The sequence below is a fragment of the Peromyscus californicus genome, unplaced genomic scaffold (assembly GCF_007827085.1).
Source record: "Peromyscus californicus insignis strain IS unplaced genomic scaffold, ASM782708v3 Scaffold_19__1_contigs__length_69161282, whole genome shotgun sequence".
Lineage (NCBI taxonomy): Eukaryota > Metazoa > Chordata > Mammalia > Rodentia > Cricetidae > Peromyscus > Peromyscus californicus.
The window spans coordinates 31,066,432-31,088,730 of record NW_026294491.1 but is presented as its reverse complement, the minus strand read 5'-3'; the positions used below and the strand labels follow the sequence as shown (position 1 = coordinate 31,088,730).

Sequence of the window (22,299 nt, the reverse complement as noted above, 5' to 3'; positions counted from 1 at the left end):
AGTTTTGATGAATACTACCCCAGCCCAACCTGCACTCTGACTCATCAGGATCTACTGCAGGTAGTGGTCACTGGCCCCCCCAGGAAAGTGTTATTTAAAGGGAGACCCTAACACTTAATCATTATTTCACACACCATGCTGGGCCAAAGGTTTTATTCTGAATAAGTTTATTCTCAGTCACATAAATCTTACTCTGACATTACAAAGCTGCAAACCCCAGCTCTCCCTTGAAAACACATTCATAACAAATGTTAATTGCACTTAAAAATTAAATAGGCAGTGAAAGAAGGATACATTTTAAAGACACTCGGGAGGACTTTTTCATGTAATCTGCCTTGCGTTTCTACAAAATTCCAAGGCATCCTCCCGGCCAGGGTTTACAGTCCCCACTGGAACTGAAGTGGCGCAGATAACTAAAGGATTTCGATGAACATGAAGCTGGGACATTGAGAGGAAGCCTCGTGGGTGGCTGGTGGGAACCGGAACACAGCATTGCCTGGCTACGAAAGAAAATTCCAGAATCTCTGAGACACAAGCTGTGGCTGCTGCACGGCCTTCAGATGTCCTTCCCACAGTCGGGGCAGAGGATGTCATCCCTCTCTGTGAGGAAGCCTCGCCCCACCAGGGACAGGGAGCACTTCTTACAGTTGAAGCAGTCATTGTGCCATTGACGTTCCTCAAAGGAGATGTACTTGGTGCCACCGAGACCTGTGCGCCAAAGAAAAAACACAGGGCCAACCTCAGCAGAGCCAAAAAAGACAAGTTTGATCCGACTCAACTTGGTGCGGCTCAAATGATGAGTGATGGGGAGCAGGGAACTCACATATAATCATCGACCCTGCACAGCCTCAAGGAACTCGGGGGTCATCAGAAGAACAGGCACAGAAACTGGTCCCCAAAAGGGTGTGGTAACATGCTGTGAATAAGTGCCTGTTTGGGTTAGGTGTAGAACTCAGTGGGTAGAGTACTTGCCCACCAAGTGTCCTCACTTCCAAACCCGGCACTGTGGAGAAGAAAAGTGTCTGCTGTTTCCTGGATTATTATCTGTTTTCTCCTGAAATGAAACCTGTTCCCCACAAGAAAAGGGAGCAGGTTCCTGTGCCTTTGCTGGGTGCTGTAGCAAAGGGAGTGGATGCAGAGAAGCCGAAGAGGAGAGGTGTAATTGTCCTGGAATGGCTAGAAAAGGACCAGCCTGCAGAGGGGTGACCTTGGGACCAGCTCTCGAAGCTGGATCTAGGGTGAAAGAAGGGACTCAATGAGTTGGGGTACAGTACAATGAGGGAAGACGGGGTCACAGGCTGGAGCTGACCCTTGAAAGTGTCAAGGACTGAGCAAAAACCACAGTTTTATCTTTTCACAGAGCTGGAGGCCACCCCAGGCCAGGCATGCAATGGAAGCATTTGAACCCTGAGCTATACAGCCCTGTTTCAGCGTTGGTAAACAAGCAAACTAACTCGTTTCACTTCCGTCCTCCTGCTGACACACGTTTGACTAGTCCCCGTGAGATATTTAAGGTACACAGGGTGCTGAGAGTGCTGTCAACAGCAGGTGGTCTGTATGGCCGCTGGCCACCCTGAAACAAAGGATGGGGTACATAGACTTAGGTCACAGTTGCCGTGTGTTCTGGGGAAACTTAGATGATGAATTTCAGTTATCGAGAGTGCGGTGTGATAAGCCATACTGTAACAAATAGCCACACCCACACCAGTTCTCAGACTCACACAGACTCTTGACTCATGAGTTAGTTCCTATTATAACCCTTCCACACCGGGAAAGTGTCAAGTTTTTCTGCTTTGGCAAGCCATGCCAGGGTTTGGTCTTTCAAAGGCCACTTCTGCTCCTGATGGAGGGATACACCAGCAAAGCTCCCCAGCCCTCTTTCCCTAAATAGCTTGTAGCATTAAAAAATAAATAAATAAAAAGCAAATTCCTGAGGATGTAACTCAGTGGCACAGTACTTACTCAGCAGGTGTGATGCTCTGGGTTTGTTCCACAGAACCACAAGGGAGGAAAAAGCAGTACTGAGTATCTGGTTTCCATATAAATTGCCTTTCGTATTCCTAAAAGCAGAGCCTGGTTCCCGGCCCTGGGCAGAACCCAATCTGGGTTTCGGTCTTGACACTGTAACTTTTCTGCATGTCTGAGTCATGTAGGAAGCTCTGGAAAGTTCCCAGGGCTGCCCAAGGGAAATGATGGTTTCTCTTCTTAGCAGATGGATGGATCTGAGTGAGCTGCAAACCCAAGATGCTTTTTATTTTTATTTTTTGAGGTTTTTATTTTAATTTTATATGTGCGTTTGCCTGAATATATGTCTGGGCACCATGTTTGTGCAAATGGCCAGAAGAGGGTGTTGGTCCCCTGGAACGGAAGTTACAGACAGTTGTGCACCGCTGTGTGGGTACTGGGACTTGAACCTAGGTCCACTGGGAGAGCATCCAGTGCTCTTAATCACAGAGCTGCCCTCCAGCATCCCTCCAAGAAGCTCTGGCATCGCTGCCATTCCATACTTCTCCTCATACACTTGATCAATTTTACAGCAGAGAGTTATGAATATATATTATATAATCAATCCTGATTTTTCATGGTGGTTATACCCCCATAATGCCCTTAACAAGACTGAATTAGCAAATATTGAACTACTGCTTCTAAGAAAGACAGAGTAGGTTTCTAAACTCCTCTGTCAAATTTCAGTAGATCAACTCAAAGATGTTCCTCTCTGTGTGCTTCTCTTTGAATATGAGACATTTTAATATAATATACAATCATTGACATTAAAACTGTGGTCAGTTGCACTAGAATGCTTGGATGAACCTTCCCTAATGTATTTCCTCTGTTAAGGCACATTCTTTTTACACTTAGGGTACTACATGGAAATGCTCTGCCCCCAGTCACAAAAAATGTAAGGGAAAAAAAAAAAAGAACCATGTCATTGTAATTGGGTGTGTCTTCAAAAATACACTTATTTAAGAAAGAACTGCGCCTTTAATCCCAGCACTCGGGAGGCAGAGCCAGGCGGATCTCTGTGAGTTCGAGGCCAGCCTGGGCTACCAAGTGAGTTCCAGGAAAAGGCGCAAAGCTACACAGAGAAACCCTGTCTCGAAAAACCAAAAAAAAAAAAGAAAGAACTGGAACACAGGGGCAGGGCTTCATTTGTCCAGTGTCAACCAGAAACACGGATGTCTTTGAACTCAAATGTACTGCTGCTCTGTGCACATCTGTGGGTCACTGAAAGCACCATGGGTATTGATGTAGGGTTGTAAATCAATGTTAAAGACTAGACATGCTTGCAAATCTGTGTGGATAAATAATGTGATCGATTATGGATGAGAAGTAAGCATCGCTGCAGATAAAAATCTGTAGTGTTTTCCAATTTACTCACAACAGCAGTGTAAATTGTGTTGAAGTGGAAAAGCACTAGAGACCTATCTGAAACCTCATCCAAGCTCAGTGCATAAGTCCGGAAATCTGGCTGAAAGTACATTTTAGTTGCACTTTTGAAGTCCTATATGTTTTTGAAAATTAATCACTGCTTTTCAGAGAATCATGTTCTTCCTAGAGTTTTTTTTAATTCTATGATAACTGCAACAAATATCCATGTCTAATACTAAAGCACTTCTTCACACTTACACTGCTTTTCCCGTAGATTAGAAAGTGTTGCAAATGTTTCCCTCAACAGAAGTTATGAAAACAGCATCAAAGATGGATATGCCCCTGAAAAATGTCCCACTTTCCTCCCTAACTTTTCCTAATTTTGAGGAAATCAAGGTATATGAGTTGTTAGATTCAGATGTCTTGACAAAGGAAAGTGTAATCATTCTGTAAACTCTAATTTTACATGCAAATAAAGCGTGAGCTCTGGGTAGATTCCAGAGTCCTGCCAGCTGGGAAGGTGAGTAGGACCAGGGCGACTTGGCTCTAGGCAAGGTGAATAGGGGTGTGCAAGTGTGTCTGTATAAAGACCCTGCAACGCTACAGGAGAAAGTCCATGACTTGCTGTTCCCTGCCAGATATGTCTGCCGACTGTGTGTCAAGGATGAAGCCATGGTGGGCTGGTTAGCTTTTGGCCAACTCGACACAACCTAGAGTTATCTGGGAAGAGGAAACCTCTTCCTGCAGGCAAGTAGGCTGTGAGGCATTTTCTTGATTAACGATGAATGTGGGAGGGCCCAGCCTAATGTGGGGAATGTCACCCCTGGACAGGTGGCTCTGGGTTATACAAGAAAGCAGGCTGAGCAAGACACAGAGAGCAAGCCAGTAAGCAGCACTCCTCAGGCTCTGCTTGAGTTCCTGCCTCCAGGTTCCTGCCCTGACTTCTCTTTGTGATTAACTGTAAGCTGTAAGATAAAATAAACCCTTTCCTTCACAAGTTGTTTTGATCATGGTGTTTATCAGAGCAATAAAAAGCAAACAAGAACAGATGGAATGAATGAATGGGGTCGGAAAATTCACTTCAAGAAACATTCCTACATTTGACAGGACACTTGCAGTTTTCTCTCTCCACCTGGCCGCTGATTGGTACATGGTGAATGTTTAGTCTAAAGCCATCTAGTTTCCACCTTCAGTATCTTCAACATACTCGATAGCTCAGTCCAGATAACTGGCCGGCCAGCCAAGCACATTTTGGGCTCTCACTTTGTCAAACACTTCGGGCACTGTGCTATGAATAAGCTACTCAGAATGTGCCCTGTGTCCCCATGTGGCTGTGCTCTGTGTCCCCATATGGCTGTGGTCTGTGGTTAGATGAGTCTCACTAAAATGACATGGACACTTCCAAATACCAAGTCTGATGTGGGGGCTGAAACGAATCATGCATTTTGCTCATGTGATTAGAACAGACTCATAGACCCAAGCAGAAGCACTCAATGACAGGCCAATGGTTCTCCACGACCAGACAAGGGGATGTCATCAGTCACCTGCTGAAGCACAAGCAGTGTGCCAAGGATGGGCAGCAAGGGAGGCAGAAAAGTGGAGCTGGACGCAGAGCCCTCAGGATGCTAACAGCACCCATGCTAACACTCTAGGCCGCCATGTTGCTCCAGGAGGCAGACAGCTTATCCCCCGGCAGTGACCTTCCCGGACACTTACCACTGATGGGGTTGGTGCACCCAGCACACTTCTTGGCGTACAAGTCACAGAAGCAGGTCAGGCAGTAGGGAAACTCATCCCGGGCTGTGAAGCGTTGCCCGGACAGCTGCTTCTTGCAGGCTGTGCACACAAAGCACTCCTTGTGCCAGGGCTGCTCCCGGTAAGTGACACCCCCTGTGGTGATGGGCTGGGGGAGACAAGTGCAAGAGTCAGGGCCGCCCCTGTGTCTGGTAGGCATCTGTCGCGGCGATTGCCATTGGATGATGCGAGATCCCCCCACCCTCCTGCACAGGTCCGGTTTGTTGAAGTGGTAAAGGCACCTCAAACCTCAGGCACCTCGTGTTACCCGCCTCCCCCCCATACCACTACTGTCGCTCTCGGCTTTCTCCCTAGTGACGATGCATCCTTGGATGTCACTTGTATAGGGGAACAGAAAAGGCATGGGTGCTATGGGGCATCATCACCTTCCCAAACAGGAGGGTGATGCAGTGGTGCAGTCACGGATCAGCGACAACACTGAGGACATCGATGCCTACTTCTGAGCAGCCCTGTAACTGAAGCGAGTCGTGGCTAAAGACCTCACCACCTCAGTCCTAGCCACGAAGCTGCACTGATGAAGAGAGGGACAATCTCTGTGGAAGCAAGCCTTCCTGCAAAGACCAGCAAGTGGAGACCTCTCCAGCTCTAATCGCACGCCCAGACTGTACAGTATCTAGAAGGGCAGGAAGGGAGAGGCTTAAAGACACTTGGAATTGGCACCTGCTGGTGTGGCTGGAAGGGACCAGCATCCTGGGAGCCTTTATCCTCACCCTGTCTTACAGACAGAGAAGGTTTGTGAAGAAGCCACAAAGTGCTAAACAGCTCGCCAGCCCTCAACTGCATCTCGTTATCTTCAAACATTGCTTTTCTTTTTCTTTTTTTCTTTTTTTTTTTTGGTTTTTCGAGACAGGGTTTCTCTGTGTAGCTTTGCGCCTTCCCTGGATCTCGCTCTGTAGACCAGGCTGGCCTCGAACTCACAAAGATCCGCCTGCCTCTGCCTCCCAAGTGCTGGGATTAAAGGTATGTGCCACCACCGCCCAGCTTCAAACATTGCTTTTCCTATGAATTTAAATGATGGGTGAGGAGTGGAGTCAGACTGGGGGAGTCTAAGGTCTCAGCTTGACAGGCAGTAGTGAAGGACGATAGAATGGAAATACTCCAGGCCACACCTTGGTGTTTTTTACTTATTGTGGCAGCATTTGGAAGTTTCTGGGGTTCTTGTAGGAGGCTTGTGCAGCAAGATGCTATTCCTGTCTTCCAGAAGAATCAGCTAAGGCCCGGGCATTGCTCGAGAATGAAGTCATAGCTGGTTAATGAGAAGGCAAGAAGAATCAGGACTCCCTTCTGTCCTGCTCTCTTGTCATTAGGCCGTACATCAGAGGTCCTTTGCCTGTCACTCCCCTATCCCAGGAACAGAATTTATGGAAAATACTCTGACCCTCCATGTTCTGTGGAGACACAGGAAGCATGTATATGTGAGGTGTCATTTACTCTGCCTGGAAGTTCTCCCTCTGTGCCCCGGATCCCATGCCCACAGTCTCCTACACCTTACACTCTCCCACCTCTACCTCTTCTCACCCCTTCTATTCACCCCCTCTCTCACTCTCTTCATACCTTCCACCCCCACACACACTCCCTTCACCTCTCCTCACACCCTCCACCCCTCTTCACACCACATCAGCAGGTTCTGCTTCATTTCAGCTTCAGCATCTTTTTGGAGATTTCTTCCCTAAACACCCCCAGTCTCCACGCCCGCCCCAGCTTAGCTGGTTTCTCTGGTTGCCTACTCTGAACAATCTGTCCTGTCCCACAAGACATGCATCGAGACACCCACTGGCTGCATAATCATCTCCACCCACGTTAAAATCCAGCCTTTGAAGGTGTCCTGTCTGGCTTCAGACCCCTGGTGCTCCAGGGCTGCTCTCATTGCCCAGGGAGGCCGGGGGTGGGGGGGTGGGGGACGGAGGGTGGGGGGTGGGGGTTGTGTCTAGCTTGAGAGTCCTGAGTGTGTTTAGGGAGCACATATGCAAAGGCATGCACCCCACAAGGCTGTGCCACCTGCACTTTTGGAACTGAAAGGATCACACAGACAAGCATATGACAGGAGGGAGTAACTCAGAGGAGGAGCAGGGAACGCCATCATGGTGCGGCAATGTGGAGTTTGTAGGGGTGCCTACAGGTTTGTAGCCTGACCTCGGGGCTGATCTCAAGGTCAATGACCTCCAAACAGAGCTCAGGTTTTTGTTGTGCATAAGTACAAATGAAGAGAACGTCAGGCATTACGTATCGATTCTATGGCCATCAAACATACACCGGTGAACAAGGCATTCAAGATGAGCGGCCCGCCTCGCTCACAGAGTTCACGATGGATGAACCCACATGCGAGCTTCCTCTACCACATCGAGATGAGCCTCGCTGAAAAGGACCAAACTGTTTCCAAACTAGAGGAGGTAGCTGCACAGCAGAAAAATATCCCAGAGAAACAAGAACTTAAAGTGCAGGAATAATCAGCAAAGAACAGCCATAAATGTGGTGGGGGCCGGTGAAGCATGGATATGAGGGGAGGGGAAGGCATAGACGAGCAGGGAAGTGAGGGAGGAGAGGGCACTGACGAGCAGGGAAGTGAGGGAGGGGAAAGGCCTAACTTAGCAGGCTGGCACAAGTTCTAAGGCAATGGGGCCCTGGAGATGCCACCATTCATGGAGCTGTGTGTGGGAGAAAGTGGCAACCCCCTTCTATGGCGCTTGTTGATTCCAGATCAGCTTCACAGAGACAGGTTAAGAGAGGGAGTTTCACTTCCCTCTACCACCATCAGGCCATGAACACTTGGAAATGTTCTGGACGCCATGAATTTTTCTCAGAGCTCATCTCTTTGAAACAGAGACCAGGTCACAGACCCAGTAGATCAAGGCGCAGACGCCCCTGAGAACACACGTGCAAGTCAGAAATGGCTGCGCTCTCACAGCCTGGAGCTAGGACAGGTGTTGCTTCGTGACAGCTGGGCCAAGGATGGGAACCGAGAGGTTCAGGAGGCCCCGGGGAGCTGGGTACCTTCTTGCACTGCACACACTGCAGGGCGTACTGCTTCTCATAGCAGGGCACACAGAAGTTCTGGTTCTCCTTGGGTATGAAACTCTTGGTTCCAATGGGCTGCTGGCAGCGCTGACAGGTGAAGCAGGTCTCATGCCAGCTGCTGCCCTTGTATTCCATCTTTCGGGTACCTGTGGGGAGAGGGCGAGAGAAATCAGCAGCTGTCCTTAGCCTGGCTTAGAGTCCCAGTGTCGTGCCTCCGCGGCCTGTTACCACTGAGTCTCGTGATATGGTAAACCTCTTCTGCTCTCAAAGACTCACCTTACCTGGAGGTAATTTCTATTTTGCCTTTTGATCCAATGCTTTACATGTGATCCTAGAAATGTGATTCTAGAAGAATATGGGTACTTAGTAGGCGCTTGAGATTTATGTTATCTACGGTAGTTGGAAATGTTAAATCAAAATCAAAATCTAAGTTCTTTTCTGCATCACAAAACATAGATGAAATTCAGCACAGCGCATTCTTTTTTTTTTTTTTTTTTTTTTTTTTTTTCCCGAGACAGGGTTTCTCTGTGTAGCTTTGCACCTTTCCTGGATCTTGCTCTGTGGACCAGGCTGGCCTTGAATTCACAGAGATCCACCTGCCTCTGCCTCCCAAGTGCTGGGATTAAAGGCATGTGCCACCACCGCCCAGCCAGCACAGGTCATTCTTACAGGGTGGTGTTGGTGAAGGTTGCCACATAGGGACAATAACAGTCCCCCTCTACACTCATTGGTTCAACCTTCCATGGTTTCAGTTACCTATAGTCAAACTTAGGTCAAACTGAAAATATTTAATGGAAAATTCCAGAAATAAACAATAAAAATAATAATAAAAATAACAATTAAAAATAAATTGTGCACACCCTTCTGGGTAGTATAGTGAGGTATTGCATTCCTCTATCCAGTCCAGTGAAAGATGGGCATTGTCCTGTTGCCCAGTGTGTCCCCATTGCGTGTGCCACCCACCCGCCTCAATTACAAGACCAACTATGATGGTACCACAGTCCTTGGGGCCACATAACTTTACTTTACCTAATATTATTGTGTCCAACTTACACATTCAATTTTATCAGAAAGCAGAGTAGATGTAGGCTGAGCACTCTCATTGGTGGGTCTCAGAATATACTTGTTAAGGATGGAGAGGATACTGCACGTTCTCCTGATATACTTCCGCTAATCAACATCCCTCTGGTTTATAGTGAAGCAGAAGTGATTGGAGGCCAGTGGGATGGCTCAACAGGTGAAAACTCTTGCCAGGGGAGCCTGACAACCAGGGTCTGATCCCTGGAATCCGCCACAGAAGGAGCAAACCACGAGGTGCCCTTTGACCTCCACAAGTGCACTGTGGCATGGGCATGTCCCTCCCCCACCCCTCCTCCCACATCACACATGCACACAAACAGACTCACAAAGTAATAAATAAAATAAATAAATTTCTGGGGAGTTGGCGATCTGGAGCCTCCAGCCCAGTGCAGTGAGGCATTCCTGCAACACCCGCTGCACGCAATTGGCCAGGAGAAAGCCACGTTGTGATGGACAACACACAATGCGGCTTTCTGGTTTTCCACACTGTGCCATGAACTAGAACTAAAACTACTCTTGGGTCCCTACTGTCATTAGATAGTTCTATCGCTCTTCCAATCAGTCAATACGTCCTAGAAAACAGAAACACGTTTTCAGTAACTCCACCATCAGCAGCCCTGACTAACAGCAAACACTCTGGATTTATGGACTGATTCTTTTTCATAGCCCCAACATGGGTGTATATTTATACAGTGAGCTAAATCTTTATATGAAACAGTAGACTGGGAAAGGATGTGACGAGTGAGGAATGGGATTTCTTGGATGTGATACCTCAGGGACAGCCCACAGCACAGTCTGTGGCCTACACTGCTGTCTGTTTCTTAAATGTTTGGGTTTTTTTTATTTTTTATTTTTGGTCTGTTTTATGGTATTGAAAATTGAGCTAAGGGGGCCTCTTGAGTGCTAGGAAAGACTCTACTGCTGAGTTATACCTGTAGCCCACAAATGGGGTCTCTGTAGGGCCCAGCCAAGCCCATCCATTTACTTTTATAGTCTCTGGTTTGGTTTTGTTTCATTTTCTTTTTTCTTTTTTTTTTTTTTTGGTTTCATTTTCTAACAGTGCAGAATAGTTGAGTTTGTAACAGGGACCATGTTATCTGCAACTGCATAAAAACATGTTTCTGGCTTTAAAGAAAAAAATAATAGCCCTGGCTGGCCTTGAACTCACAATCCTCTTGTCTCAGCCTCTAAAGTAGTGTGGGGATTCTCCCTGCAGTACCACATCTGGCTTTTGTGGCTTTGATGGGGAAATATTTTCAGCTGTGAGGATCATATCAAAGATGCAGAGTATGGGCTGGGTGATGGCATAGCCCTTAGACTTCATTTGGGCCCCAGGAATGAGGGGAGGAAGCTGGTGGGGCCCCTGCAGAAGCAACTGGATAATGCAAGTGCTTGTGAACCAGTCCTTAGCTCTCAGTCAAAACAGCAACATGTGGGCTATGCTTTAGCTGGCTGGAAGGCTGGTCAGGAGACGTCTGTGCTGCAGGTGGTTAGGAATACACTGGAAATTATTACATGGTTATTAGGCAGCATTCTTGGGGCACTTTCTCAGCTTCTAATTCTTCAAAGAGCAGAAATTCGGGTTCTGTCTTACATAGACTATGTAAAATGTGCAGGGCACATGTGTGGGTAACACCCAGTGAATTTGAAAGTGGAGGCACACAGTCTGTCCTGGGGCGATGGGTCCTGAAGTGAAAATGACATTAACACCTGGAATCCGGGTGAGAATGAGTTTTAAAATGTGTTCCCTTGGCACCCAGGGGCTGGCTCCTCTATCACCGTGTACATCTCGGTCCCCTGCTCTTGTCTGAGCTGATGCTGTTAAGCAGGCCACCAGCCAAGTGACTTCTCACTGAATATGGTTAGCTACAGTAGTGATCACATCACAAGCATTTCTAGGTACAGGCATGTCTGTAGTACCAGCCATTCAGAAGGCTCAGGCAAGAGGCTCTCTTGAGCTGGAGTTTGAGGCAAGTCTGGCAGTGCGGAGATATCCTATCTCTTACTAACCAGCAATACCAGCAAATCCCTGGTCTTGACGCTGCTGTGAATGTGGTTTTTCGGTGGGATTACTGGCTGCAGCCAGCAGACTTAGAATGAAGAGGATTACACCCCTTAGTCTCCCTCAAACAGCTGAAAACCTTCTGAGTAGAGACCAAGGTTTCCTCCAGGGTAGGAAGTCTCAAGACCAACTCAGAGATTGCCTGTGTACCTCCAGCCTCCCGTGGAATCTGGATGCTCCAGCGGAAGCTGAAGTGTGGGGATGCCCCTCAGATGTCACACTTTCCACCATCATAGGAGGCAGTTCCTTGGCATACCTGTACCTCTCCCTACTTGCTGACGGCCTGCCTTGAGTCTGTCTCAGACAGGTGAAAATTACCAAAAGCCAAGTTCCTGTCCCCAACAGCCCCCTGAACTGAGATTTTTCAAACAATTTCAATGAATCAAGGGCAGGCAAGTTTCTGAGACTTGTTGGGCGAGGAGGCAATGTCCCCATGAGAGTCTGTGGCTTCAGAACTATCATTTCTGCCCGGGAGAGCTGGGGATCCAGAGCAGGAGCCAGGGTGTATCCTGGACCGACAGGGCGGACGGAGGAACAAAACAAACTGGTCTCCCATGGCTCACTTGCTGTTCACAAGGACATCCACAGCATCAGAGAGGCTTCAGGAAGAGCTGAGCACAGAGGGTCAATGCTGTGGCAGATGTCCCTGCTGTGCACAGAGGGACATGAGTGTGGTATGGTCCCATCAGCTGCGCTGCTTCTGAATTCAAAGCAACTCTGATTGGCATGGTTCACTTAACCGTGCACTGAGAGAGGAGAGTCTTGCAGACCATGTCCGCCTTGTGAGGTGAGCAGACCAAAGCTCACATAGCTCCTGGCCACACCTAGGGCAAGAAGCAGAGACCACGTGGGTTCTTCTTCCAGCACAATGGATCACATGGGGATGCATCATCCGGATGGATTCCAGGACTGCTCTTCTATCCCCTGCTGGAGAGGCTATGTGTGCTCACTACTACAGCACAAGGCCTCCGTGACTCCTCCGTCTCTGCCTTCACCGTGCTGTCCCGGAACCCAAGTGAAGGAAATGAGCCAGCCTGCCTATGTGGACTTCCTTGTTCACTGTCCTGCACCCACGCTGGTGTAGTTCACCAAGAAGCGGCCCCAGCTGCTCTCTGACAAGACTAGTCTTCCTTCTGTCCCTTTACCTCCCCAGGGCCCACCTGCCTGCTCCCAGGCACGAAAGATCCTTCGAGGCATGAGGGACAGGGCAAAGTGGAGGGATCAGGAATTAGCAGGAGTCACGCAGAAGTGGGCGGAGCACTGCAGGGAGGGTAACCAACAAAGCCAAAGGGGAGAAGGGAGGCAGCAGTACGCAGAGCCTGTGGCTGAGCTGCAGCTGTGTGGTTGGGCTGCAGCTGTGTAGCTGAGCTGTAGCTGTGTGGCTGGACTGCAGCTGTGTGGCTGGGCTGTAGCAGTGTGTCTGGGCTGCAGCTGTGTGGCTGAGCTGTAGTAGTGTGGCTGAGCTGTAGTAGTGTGGCTGGGCTGTAGCAGTTTGGCTGGGTTGCAGCAGTGTGGCTGAACTGCAGCTGTGTGGCTGGGCTGCAGCTGTGTGGCTGGGCTGCAGCTGTGTGTCTGGGCTGCAGCTGTATGGCTGGGCTGCAGCTGTGTGGCTGGGCTGTAGCAGTGTGTCTGGGCTGTAGCAGTGTGGCTGGGCTGCAGCTGTGTGGCTGGGTGGTAGCAGCGTGGCTGGGCTGTAGCAATGTGGCTGGACTGCAGCTATGTGGCTGAGCTGTAGTAGTGTGGCTGGGTTGCATATGTGTGGCTGGGCTGCAGCTGTGTGGCTGGGTGGTAGCAGCGTGGCTGGGCTGTAGCAATGTGGCTGGGCTGCAGCAGCATGGCTGGACTGCACCTGTGTGGCTGGGCTGCAGGCATGGGGAGGGTCTAGAGAGACCCTGCCCACCAGAGGAGCTGCAAACTGACTTTCTTGGACTCTTGCTCAGAAGACCACAGAAGATTTAATTTGTTTTTCTTTTTTAAGATAGAGTCTTGTGCTGGATGTTGTCACCTTGATCTGAGGTAGAATCCCTGGGGAAGGGGCGCCTCAGTTACTAAAATGCCCCCATCAGATTGGCCTGTAGGTTGATGATTGACGTGTGGGGGAGCAGCCTTTGGTGAGCAATGCTCCATTGCCCACTGTCACACCCCAAGTGGGCTCTAAGTTTCTAGTGAATGCGGCCTAGAACTCAACCATCACTGGTTGCCATGCAGCTAGCTCTGTCTTCCCCACTCCTCCCCAGCTGTGCTCTCGGGGCGGGGTGCTTCTGTTCCTGTCACAGTATGTCATAGTCATTTAAAAGTCGTATGAACCAGAGAAGTGTTGTAGCAATAAGAATCTACCTTACCAAAGGTCTAATTATCTGCTTTGGAAAAGTATTACTTCTCGCCCCATATATCTTCCCCAAATACTTCCCATATGTCAGTCTGTCACCCAGAACTCTGCAAGTACCTCTTCTTTGCCAAAAGCAAAGCAAGCCAAAAATAAAACAGGAAGTGGAGCTGCTTAATCGCTCTCCCACAGAAGGGATCAGAGCTTGAGTGTTGTGGATACAGCTCAGCGGCAGAGCGTACTGGCATGCAGGAGGCTGTGAACATCCAGGGCGCCACAAGTCAGAGGCTGGCTCTAAATTGTCTCTAAGCATCATGTTCTTCACACATTGATGAGACCTGGCTACCAAATGGCACAGAATTATTCCGTTGGTCACTTTGGATTTTAAAGTTGAAACTACAAACTCAAAACTATTGACTCAAATTGAACCCTCCCATATCCCCTCCTGTGTGTGTGTCTGTGTGTGTGTGGTGGGGGGGGGCGTGCTCACAGGATGGATGGGGAACGTGGCACATATGTGTAGAGGTCAGAGGTCAACCTCAGGTGTTGTCCCTCAGAAGTCAGTTTTTCTCGTGGGGACTTTAGGCTCGCTGATTAGCCAAGGCTGGCTGGGCTCTTCCAGATTGTGTAGCATGTTTCAGCATGTGAAGACACATTCACTGAGGAGAGCTCTTGTAGTCAGCACTGAACAGCCAGATCATCTACGCTCCCGTCACAGCAGTGTAGGCAAGGTTGGAAAGACCCAGGGAGAAACCCTGGAGAAGATGGTGTGGGAATTAACTGCTTCTGAGACTCGTGGTACTTTTCTCCTTGGTAAAAAATGGTTATCGAATCTGAGGTAGGGCGGTCAGGACAGAAATAAAGGGCGACAACATCTTTCCAACAAAATGCGAGTCCCCGTGAAGAGCTCACCATGGCCCTGCCACGTGGGGGAGCACTACCCATCTGTGGAAGTGGGTTACTGGGGCTGAGAATTGGAGCCTGGAGACACACTGGATCCCAGTGGCCAATCAGAGCTCTTCCTTCCTGTGAGCGACTGCTGTAAGGGTGGTCCCTGAACGGTCCCAGGAAAATGAACTACCGAACAGTAGCAGCAAAAATAAGTTAAAATTATAGGTGTTATGAATAATGAAATATTTTAAGTGCTAAAATAGCTAACACATGAAGAAATTTTAACTTAAAAATCTTAAGTGCGAATGCTTTCTCAATATGTACTTTAAGACTCAGAATTCCAAGATTAATTCACTTTTTAAAACCTCATACACATTTTGGCAGTTACTTAATATTACCGTGGTCTCAGGGATGTGCAACCAGATGACACGCAATACGATATTGTGATCTACAAATGTGTTGGCTGGCATTCATGGCTATCCTGGGACACAAAGTCTGTGGGCCACAGAGTGGATACAGCTGGTGATTCTAAAGTGTCTTAATGTGTCTGCTTCCCTTTGATCCTAAACCTCCCTATAATTAAAGGATTCCAAAAAAGATGTCTTGTCACTCTAAATTATTTAGTTATCTTACATAGAATCTGGCAGTCTGGCCCAGGCTGCCTCAGCTTCCCGACTGGCCAGGTTTAGGACTGTATGAACAGACTGCCTTGTGAACCATTTGCATTCGCTGTCTATACCCAGTTTGTCCACTAGAGGACGCCTGATGGCCTTGCTTGGACCACGGTCTGCACAGGCTCTGTCTACCTTCCCCACAAAAAGAGTTCAGAGCCCACATACCCCAAGTAACATTTCCCTGAATTCCATCTGCTCACAGATGTCTCTGTCCTCAGTCATCTTGCTATCCCCGCTGAATCCAAGTGGTCTGCTTACAGGTGCATCTGCCTACCTCACCTTCAGAGAGGGCATACACTTCCTAAAGACACTCCCATGGATGGAAACTCTCTGCCGGCTTTGTGTAGCTAGTCAGTAGCCATGTATGACACATGCTGAAAGCTACCTGGCTCTTAGACGTAAGTGAAGACCTGTATTTTTATTGGCTGACCCAGGCAACTTGAATCTGGACAGCCTTTAATAGGTCATGCGAAGGCTCTTCCTCACGGTGACCCCTGAATCTACCACCTATGCCTGTACCACCTTTTCTAAGTCAAGTGACATCAGAATCCTAGGCCAGGTTCTCTGAGCTACTCTAATGCCCATTTTCACATCATGTGCATGATAAGATTTGGATTTGCTCCGTAAATCCCATAGTTGCATATGCATATCTGTGTATATTTTTGCAGTGAGGATAATCAAACCCACATGTTCACCAGCACTCTACCACCAAGTTACACCAGTCCTCCATATATTTTCATCAGCTTACGTTGGCAGGTCTCAAACTCACAGAGATCTGCCTGCCTCTCCCTCCGGTATGCTGGGATTAAAGGCACGGACCATTATACCTGGCTTGTTCACTCAATTTTTAAAGTAAAGATTCCTTTTTCCTACACAAAACCAAAAGTTGAGAGAGGGGGGCGGGGAGACACCATATCGTCCAGGTGAAAAAAAACAGACACTACCTTATCATTATGTCTAGTTCTTAATCCAATTGTGCTTCTGTCCTTTTTTGATGTCTGTCTATCTAGGACCGAACTCCATGAGGCCAGGCAGAGGAATCAGCTCTCAGGCCCCAGCTAAGCAACATGTAGCTCTTGACCAGTCCTGACACACCAGCACACAAGTCATAGTTGCTGAAATAGCTGAGCACAAATTCAGCAAGCAGGGCAGAATGAGAAAACACAGGTACTGGGAAAAGTGAGGCAGAGGAGGGGATGTATTTCCAGGGAATGCCTGGCGTTCTTTTACTGGCCCGTTCTCTCTAGCCATGGACAGCTAACTGCAGATCAAGAATTCCCAAAGACAGCCGGGCAGTGGTGTCGCACCCTTTAATCCCAGCACTGAGGAGGCAGAGGCAGGCGGATCTCTGTGAGTTCGACGCCAGCCTGGTCTACAGAGTGAGATCCAGGACAGGCACCAAAACTACACCGAGAAACCCTGTCTCCAAAAACCAAAACAAACAACAACAAAAAAAACTCCCCAAAGAAAACAAATGTTTCCTTAGAGAACTTATACAGACTTCTCCTGTTATTATTTTCCATACGGCACAGTAAAATGGTGTTCGTATAGCACTTGAAAATTATTTAAAATACATGGGAAGATGTTCTATTACCAGCATTAGGCAATTTGCATAGGGGAGCTTGAGAATCTGTGGGTTTGGGTAGCTGGACCTAATCCCAGAAAACACCAAGGGGGTGACTGAACTTAAGTTCCACTTAGAGATCCCACTCCTCTGAATGATACACCTCATCCCTCCCCCAACCCCTCCATCTTTTTTCTCCCATCTTTTGAGACAAGGTGTCTCTGTGTAGCCCTGGCCGTCCTGTAGCTCGCTCTGCAGACCAGGCTGGCCTCCAACTCAGAGATCCACCAGCTGGGATGAGAGGTTACCACCCCCCCCACACACATCTTAGGTCACTACATACATCTTGTAGTTCAGGGGCCAGCACTGAAGTAGCCCCACCAGTGTCTACGGCCGAGGGGGAGTCCCAGCCCCCAGCCTATCCCTGGACTGGCTCAGCGCCTCTTGAGCTGTGTGCGCATGCGGGAGGCGCGTGTTCTGACCTGGCATGATGGTCTTCTTGCATTCCTGGCACTTGGACGAGTACTCGTTGGAATAGCAGTCGGTGCACAGCAGCTGCTCCTCCTTGGCGGCGAAGGGCTTGTCCACCAGCGAGCTCCCGCACTTGGAGCAGTGGAAGCAGCCTTCATGCCAGTGCCGGTCCTTGTAGGACAAGTCCTGGAGAGCCAGACACACCAAGAGTCAGAGAGGCGAGACAGGAGAGGTGGCGCTGCTGCCTAACTCATCTTAGCATGGGGGCCACAGAGAAACTCTCGGGATAAACACGGACCCCGGTCGGCTGGAGCCTGGGAGCCTTGGTGCGCTACATTGCCGGAGTACACATGTACGTGTGTGTGTGTGTGTGTGCGCGCGCGCGCGCGTGTGTAAAGATGGACAGGGAGGAAGGAGGGTGGCTTTTGAAAAAAACATGTACTTCCTGTAAAAAGTATATTCAGAAGATGGGCCACTGTGGTCACACGCACGGCAGAGAGACCCGGGGTGTTGGGGCATTCAGACTCCAGGGCAGGATCCTGGGCCCCCAGTTGGGAAGGGAATCAGGGAAGAGAAAGAGCATCCGTGTGGATAGCTATGGGACAGGAGAGACAAGAGACAGGGTGTCTGTCAGAGCTTCATGTCACTGCGGGCCAGGCCAGGCCCAGGGTGAGAAAGTTCACGTCCGGGTGGATCAGGATATGTTCCTGCCAGCATGGAGTTCTGTGCAACCTGAAGGCTATATAGGCAGTGAGAGTCAGGTTGTGGTGATGGAAGGAGAAGGGCACAGGGAGGGGAAGACGGGGGGTGGGCACGGAGGTGGGTGGGTGTGCTCTGGACTGCCTCTGAGAGGCAGAGATGAGGGTTTGCACTGGGCTGCCTGTGTTGCAGATGTCAACAATACGCCTGCGCGGGAGGCCTTGGAAAGATAGAGGCAGAGGCCTTAGTAAATGGTAACGAGGACCAAAGAGTCCAGGGGAGGAATCCTGTCGGCTCTGTGCTGCCCCTGACCTTGCTTGAAGAATGTGTGTGTGGGGGGGAACCGTGTCTACGTCTCCCCTAGCATCCTGACCTTGCATGAAGAATGAGAAAAAACAAAACAAAACAAAAAACACGTGTCTACGTCTCCCCTAGTATTTTGAAAGCTCCAACATGGAGCGAAGTGACAGTCCTTTCATGCCCAGCTTCACGTTAGAACGTCTCTGTGCCTGCCATTGCAACCCTGACCCACACCACCAAATAGATAGAAACAGAATATGAAGGCACCTCGTTTTCTGGGCTGACTTCCAGCTGAAACTCTCCTGAGCACCCATAACAAGGCTCAAGCAGAGGACTTCAAGAGCAAACATCCCAAGCCCTGTGAGCTACACCCAGGTCAAGCTTAGAGAGATACGGGGCGGGAGGGGGGGAGGTATTAACATATATCTCTTGGACTTGATCAGAAAGTCCTAATCACCCCCAACCTAAACTCAGAAATGAAACCAAACTAGAACCATTCTCTCCCTCCCTCCCTCCCTCTCTCTCTCTCTCTCTCTCTCTCTCTCTCTCTCTCTCTCTCTCTCTCTCTCTCTCTCTCTTTCTCTCTCTCCTCCCTCAGATCCCTGAGTGTCCGAGGGTTGATCTTTTGAGGAAGGGGACCAGGGAGACGTCTCACCAACATGCTGGTCTCCCGTAAGCCTATGAATGATGAGAGCAGGGAGTAAGGAGCAGAGGCCTAACCTGTCTTTTGCAGGTTTAATACTTAAATATTTTTAGAATGTTTTTTGGCAGGGGGAGAGCACATGTACTTAGTTGTTCATTTTAAGCGAAATAAAGTATTAAACTGCTTTCATTTGAACCCACGTGTCTGTGTGTTAACTCACTACAAACTGCTAAGCTAATACAATGCATATGTTATCATTTTATATATATATACATTATATATATGATAACATGATATGATATATATTTTGGGATTGGATATAACATGGGTATTCTCTCCATGCATATACCGCATTTCATTTCTTCAAAATGAAACCCATCGGGGTCCAAATAGCAGAGAATATAAAACAGACGCAAAAAAAAAAAGCCACAGAAATCTGCACTATCAATGACGATAATTGGGACTGTGTCGTACGCTCGCAATCCTACCTAGGTCTAGAACGTAGTTAGCACTGAAGCTCAGAGACATTCCTCAGCTTGCCCCCAGTCACACAACTGACATGTACTCAAATCAGGCCTTGGGCTCAAATCCTAACGCAAAGCTGTGGGGACAGTTCAGTGGAAGGCTGCTTTTTCAGAAGTTCGCTGGCCTTCCTCTGTGATAGGTCGCCCGACCAAGGAGGGCTTTGGGCAGAAAGGCTGCAGACTGCTTTCCACGATAGGTCACCGCTGGACAGAAGTGAGGGAGCGAAGTCAGAAGCCTCTATTTTAAGGTGGGCTATGGTTACGGGGCGGGGCGACCCTGCTAGGGTTCAGGCACTACACACACACACTGTCACTTTTTATTGGTGAGCAGAAAAGCGACAGTTTTGTTAGTTGCTTCTCACAGGGACAAAACACCATGACCAAGGTAACTTATAAAAGAAGTATTTAATTGGGCTGAAAGTTTTAGTGGGTTAGAATCCTTGATGGTGGAGCAAAATCATGGTGACGAGGAGAGCTGAGTTCTCACATCTCAGAACGGCAAGTAGCAGGCAGAGAGTGTGCGGTGCATTGGAGATGACAAAGGCTTCTGAAACCCTAAACTGGCCCTCAGTGACACAGTTCTTCCACCAAGGCCACACCCCCCAATCCTTCCCAAACAGCCTCAGACTCAAAGGGGGCATCTCACTCAAAACACCTAAAAGGATCCAGGAAATTTGTATTTTGGGGTAACCCTCAGAAATGGCAAAAACAGAGGGGGAAAACCATAAGAACTCCATTATGAAAGTGAAGCCACCAGATGTCACCAGTCCCCATCCAGGTTAGCGAGTCCCTAGAAGGACAGAGTCCTCTGCATTGGTGTTATGAGATATTTGCAGAAAAGCTAGCTGAGTGCTCTAAAACTCATTTTTCTTTCCACAGTGAACATTTCTGCCAGGAAAACACAGCAGTTAAAGACCGTCTTGCTGATAGTCACGTGACACTCGTAAGTATTACCTTAAACATGAGCACTGACTGTCATGTCCTTTAGATGGAAGCATCAGCGTAGGGCTTCAGACTTGCCCAAGGCTAAAGCCTCTACTGACTTGACTTACTCCTGATGGGACACCCCAATTCTCAGCCACAAACCAGAAGGAAAGTGCCTGCTTCTGGCTGCAACAGTTCACCTTTTGCCTCCACCGAATGGTGCTCTTCCTTTCAGGCTGCTGAAGAGTGGAGACAAACAAACAAACAAACATCCCATCCCACTCAGAGAGCCAAGTCAGGCATACAGAGATCACAGGAGGCCTATCAAGAGTTGGACAGAGCACTCCCAGCTGCCTTCCCAGGTCCAGGGCTCTTGGTGCACATTTCCTGAGGCTTTCCTAACTCACCGACCTCTCTTGCGCATGCCCTCGAGTGCATATGCACGAACACACACACTCACCATAAACAGCATGGTGCATATTAATCATTCTTAGCCCTTTCTGACAGAAAAGTTTTCTCTGAAGGTAAATATCAACCTCTGACTATCTTCCTAAATTCAGTAATGGACCAGAAAGAAAAACGCCACTAAATAGGGTTGCACAACCGTTGCTGGCAGGTCCTGGATGGGTGGGTAGGAGGATTAGAACTGGTCCTTCCCCTCTTCCCGCTGGAGATGGTGATGACCTTTCTGTCTCAGCATCAGAGCATGTGATATGTGCGGGCAGTAGGAGAGCCTGGTGTCACACACTTTACCTGGTGAGTATTATTATGAGCCGGGTACTCCCAGAAGCAGGAGACTCAACAACTAAGGAGCCCAAGGGCCAGACCCTCAATCCTCCACACACCAGGGGCATGGCTGAGGGCAAGCCCTGAGCCTCTCAACCTCAGACTCCTCCCTGGAAAGCCAGGAGGACGGTGCCTGCTGTTGGCTGTGACAGGAGAATGCCTTAATACATGTAAAGTGCTTGTGGCCGTTTCTGCTGCGAAGGGACTGCTCAGTGAACGCCAGTTCAAAGTCAGTCATAGAAGTGGTGACCTGAGCATCACTCACTGGTACTAAATTTCCACACGAAGATGGCAACGAAAATCAGAATTTATTTCTTTCTTGTGTCCTCTTGGTTTTTCGTTTTGTGGTTTTTTTTTTTTGTTTGTTTGTTTTGTTTTTTTGAGCTTACTGTGGAGGCCAAGACTCAAACTCAGTATTCTCGTTTCTTAGCCTCCCAAGTGCGAGGGTTCCAGGCATGAGACACCACACCCCATTAAAAAATTTTAACATCTTAAAAGCTCCCACAGGAAGAATTCCGGAACTCTAATTTTGTATAGTGCTTATAAAATTTCCTTGGTCCTTATACTCTAAAAATATGTTTCTAAATTCATCTTGCCTATTTCAAGCTATACAATAACCCTATGAGATAAAGCTTTATGCTTCTGCATGAGCAGATTTGACGCAAGGATGCACAAAGCTATGTTTCCTCCAGCATCCCCCAACCCACACCCCCAGATCTCTACCGTCACTGATTCAACAAACTAAACTCTGTTTCCGTTTTTGTTTGTTTTTAGGTGGTACGTCAGCGTCAGCTCTTTCCAAATAGATCCCAACATGCTCACCCAGCCTTGGCTTGCTCCGGCCCTACCCTTTTATACCTCCATCCATCTCTCTCCTCTCTGGCAAAATGTGGCTCAGCAGCAGGTTCGGCCGACATCTCACCTGCCCGTGAAAGTTCTGGCCAACACAGAACAACGTCAGGCAATTCTTTCAGACTCACTCATGCAAAGCCGTACATCACTTATTAGGCCACCGGGCTCTTCCTGGGGTTCTCAGGCTGTGCTCTGAGATCACTTGATGATACGGTCACATCTTCCTGGGGAATCTCACTGCTTCCTGTGCTAATCAGGAAGTGGTGAGAAGATGGTGACTGAGACTGCGCATGTCACTTGTTTC

The 22,299-nt window shown here is 48.6% G+C and overlaps 1 protein-coding gene across 3 annotated transcripts in view; it reads right to left on the bottom strand.

The window, feature by feature from the left end:
- Window positions 1–136: 136 nt before the first annotated feature.
- The window catches only part of Fhl2 (four and a half LIM domains 2), a 151,127-nt gene continuing 128,964 nt past the window's right edge, over window positions 137–22,299 (bottom strand). For all 3 annotated transcript variants that reach the window (XM_052744982.1, XM_052744981.1, XM_052744980.1), the window contains 4 exons: window positions 17,279–17,453; window positions 8,176–8,345; window positions 5,086–5,272; window positions 137–708 (listed from right to left, as the gene is read on the bottom strand). In XM_052744982.1, coding sequence (XP_052600942.1) covers window positions 557–708; window positions 5,086–5,272; window positions 8,176–8,345; window positions 17,279–17,453 — 684 coding nt within the window. In that variant the 3' untranslated portion in view covers window positions 137–556. The remainder of the gene's footprint in view (window positions 709–5,085; window positions 5,273–8,175; window positions 8,346–17,278; window positions 17,454–22,299) is intronic.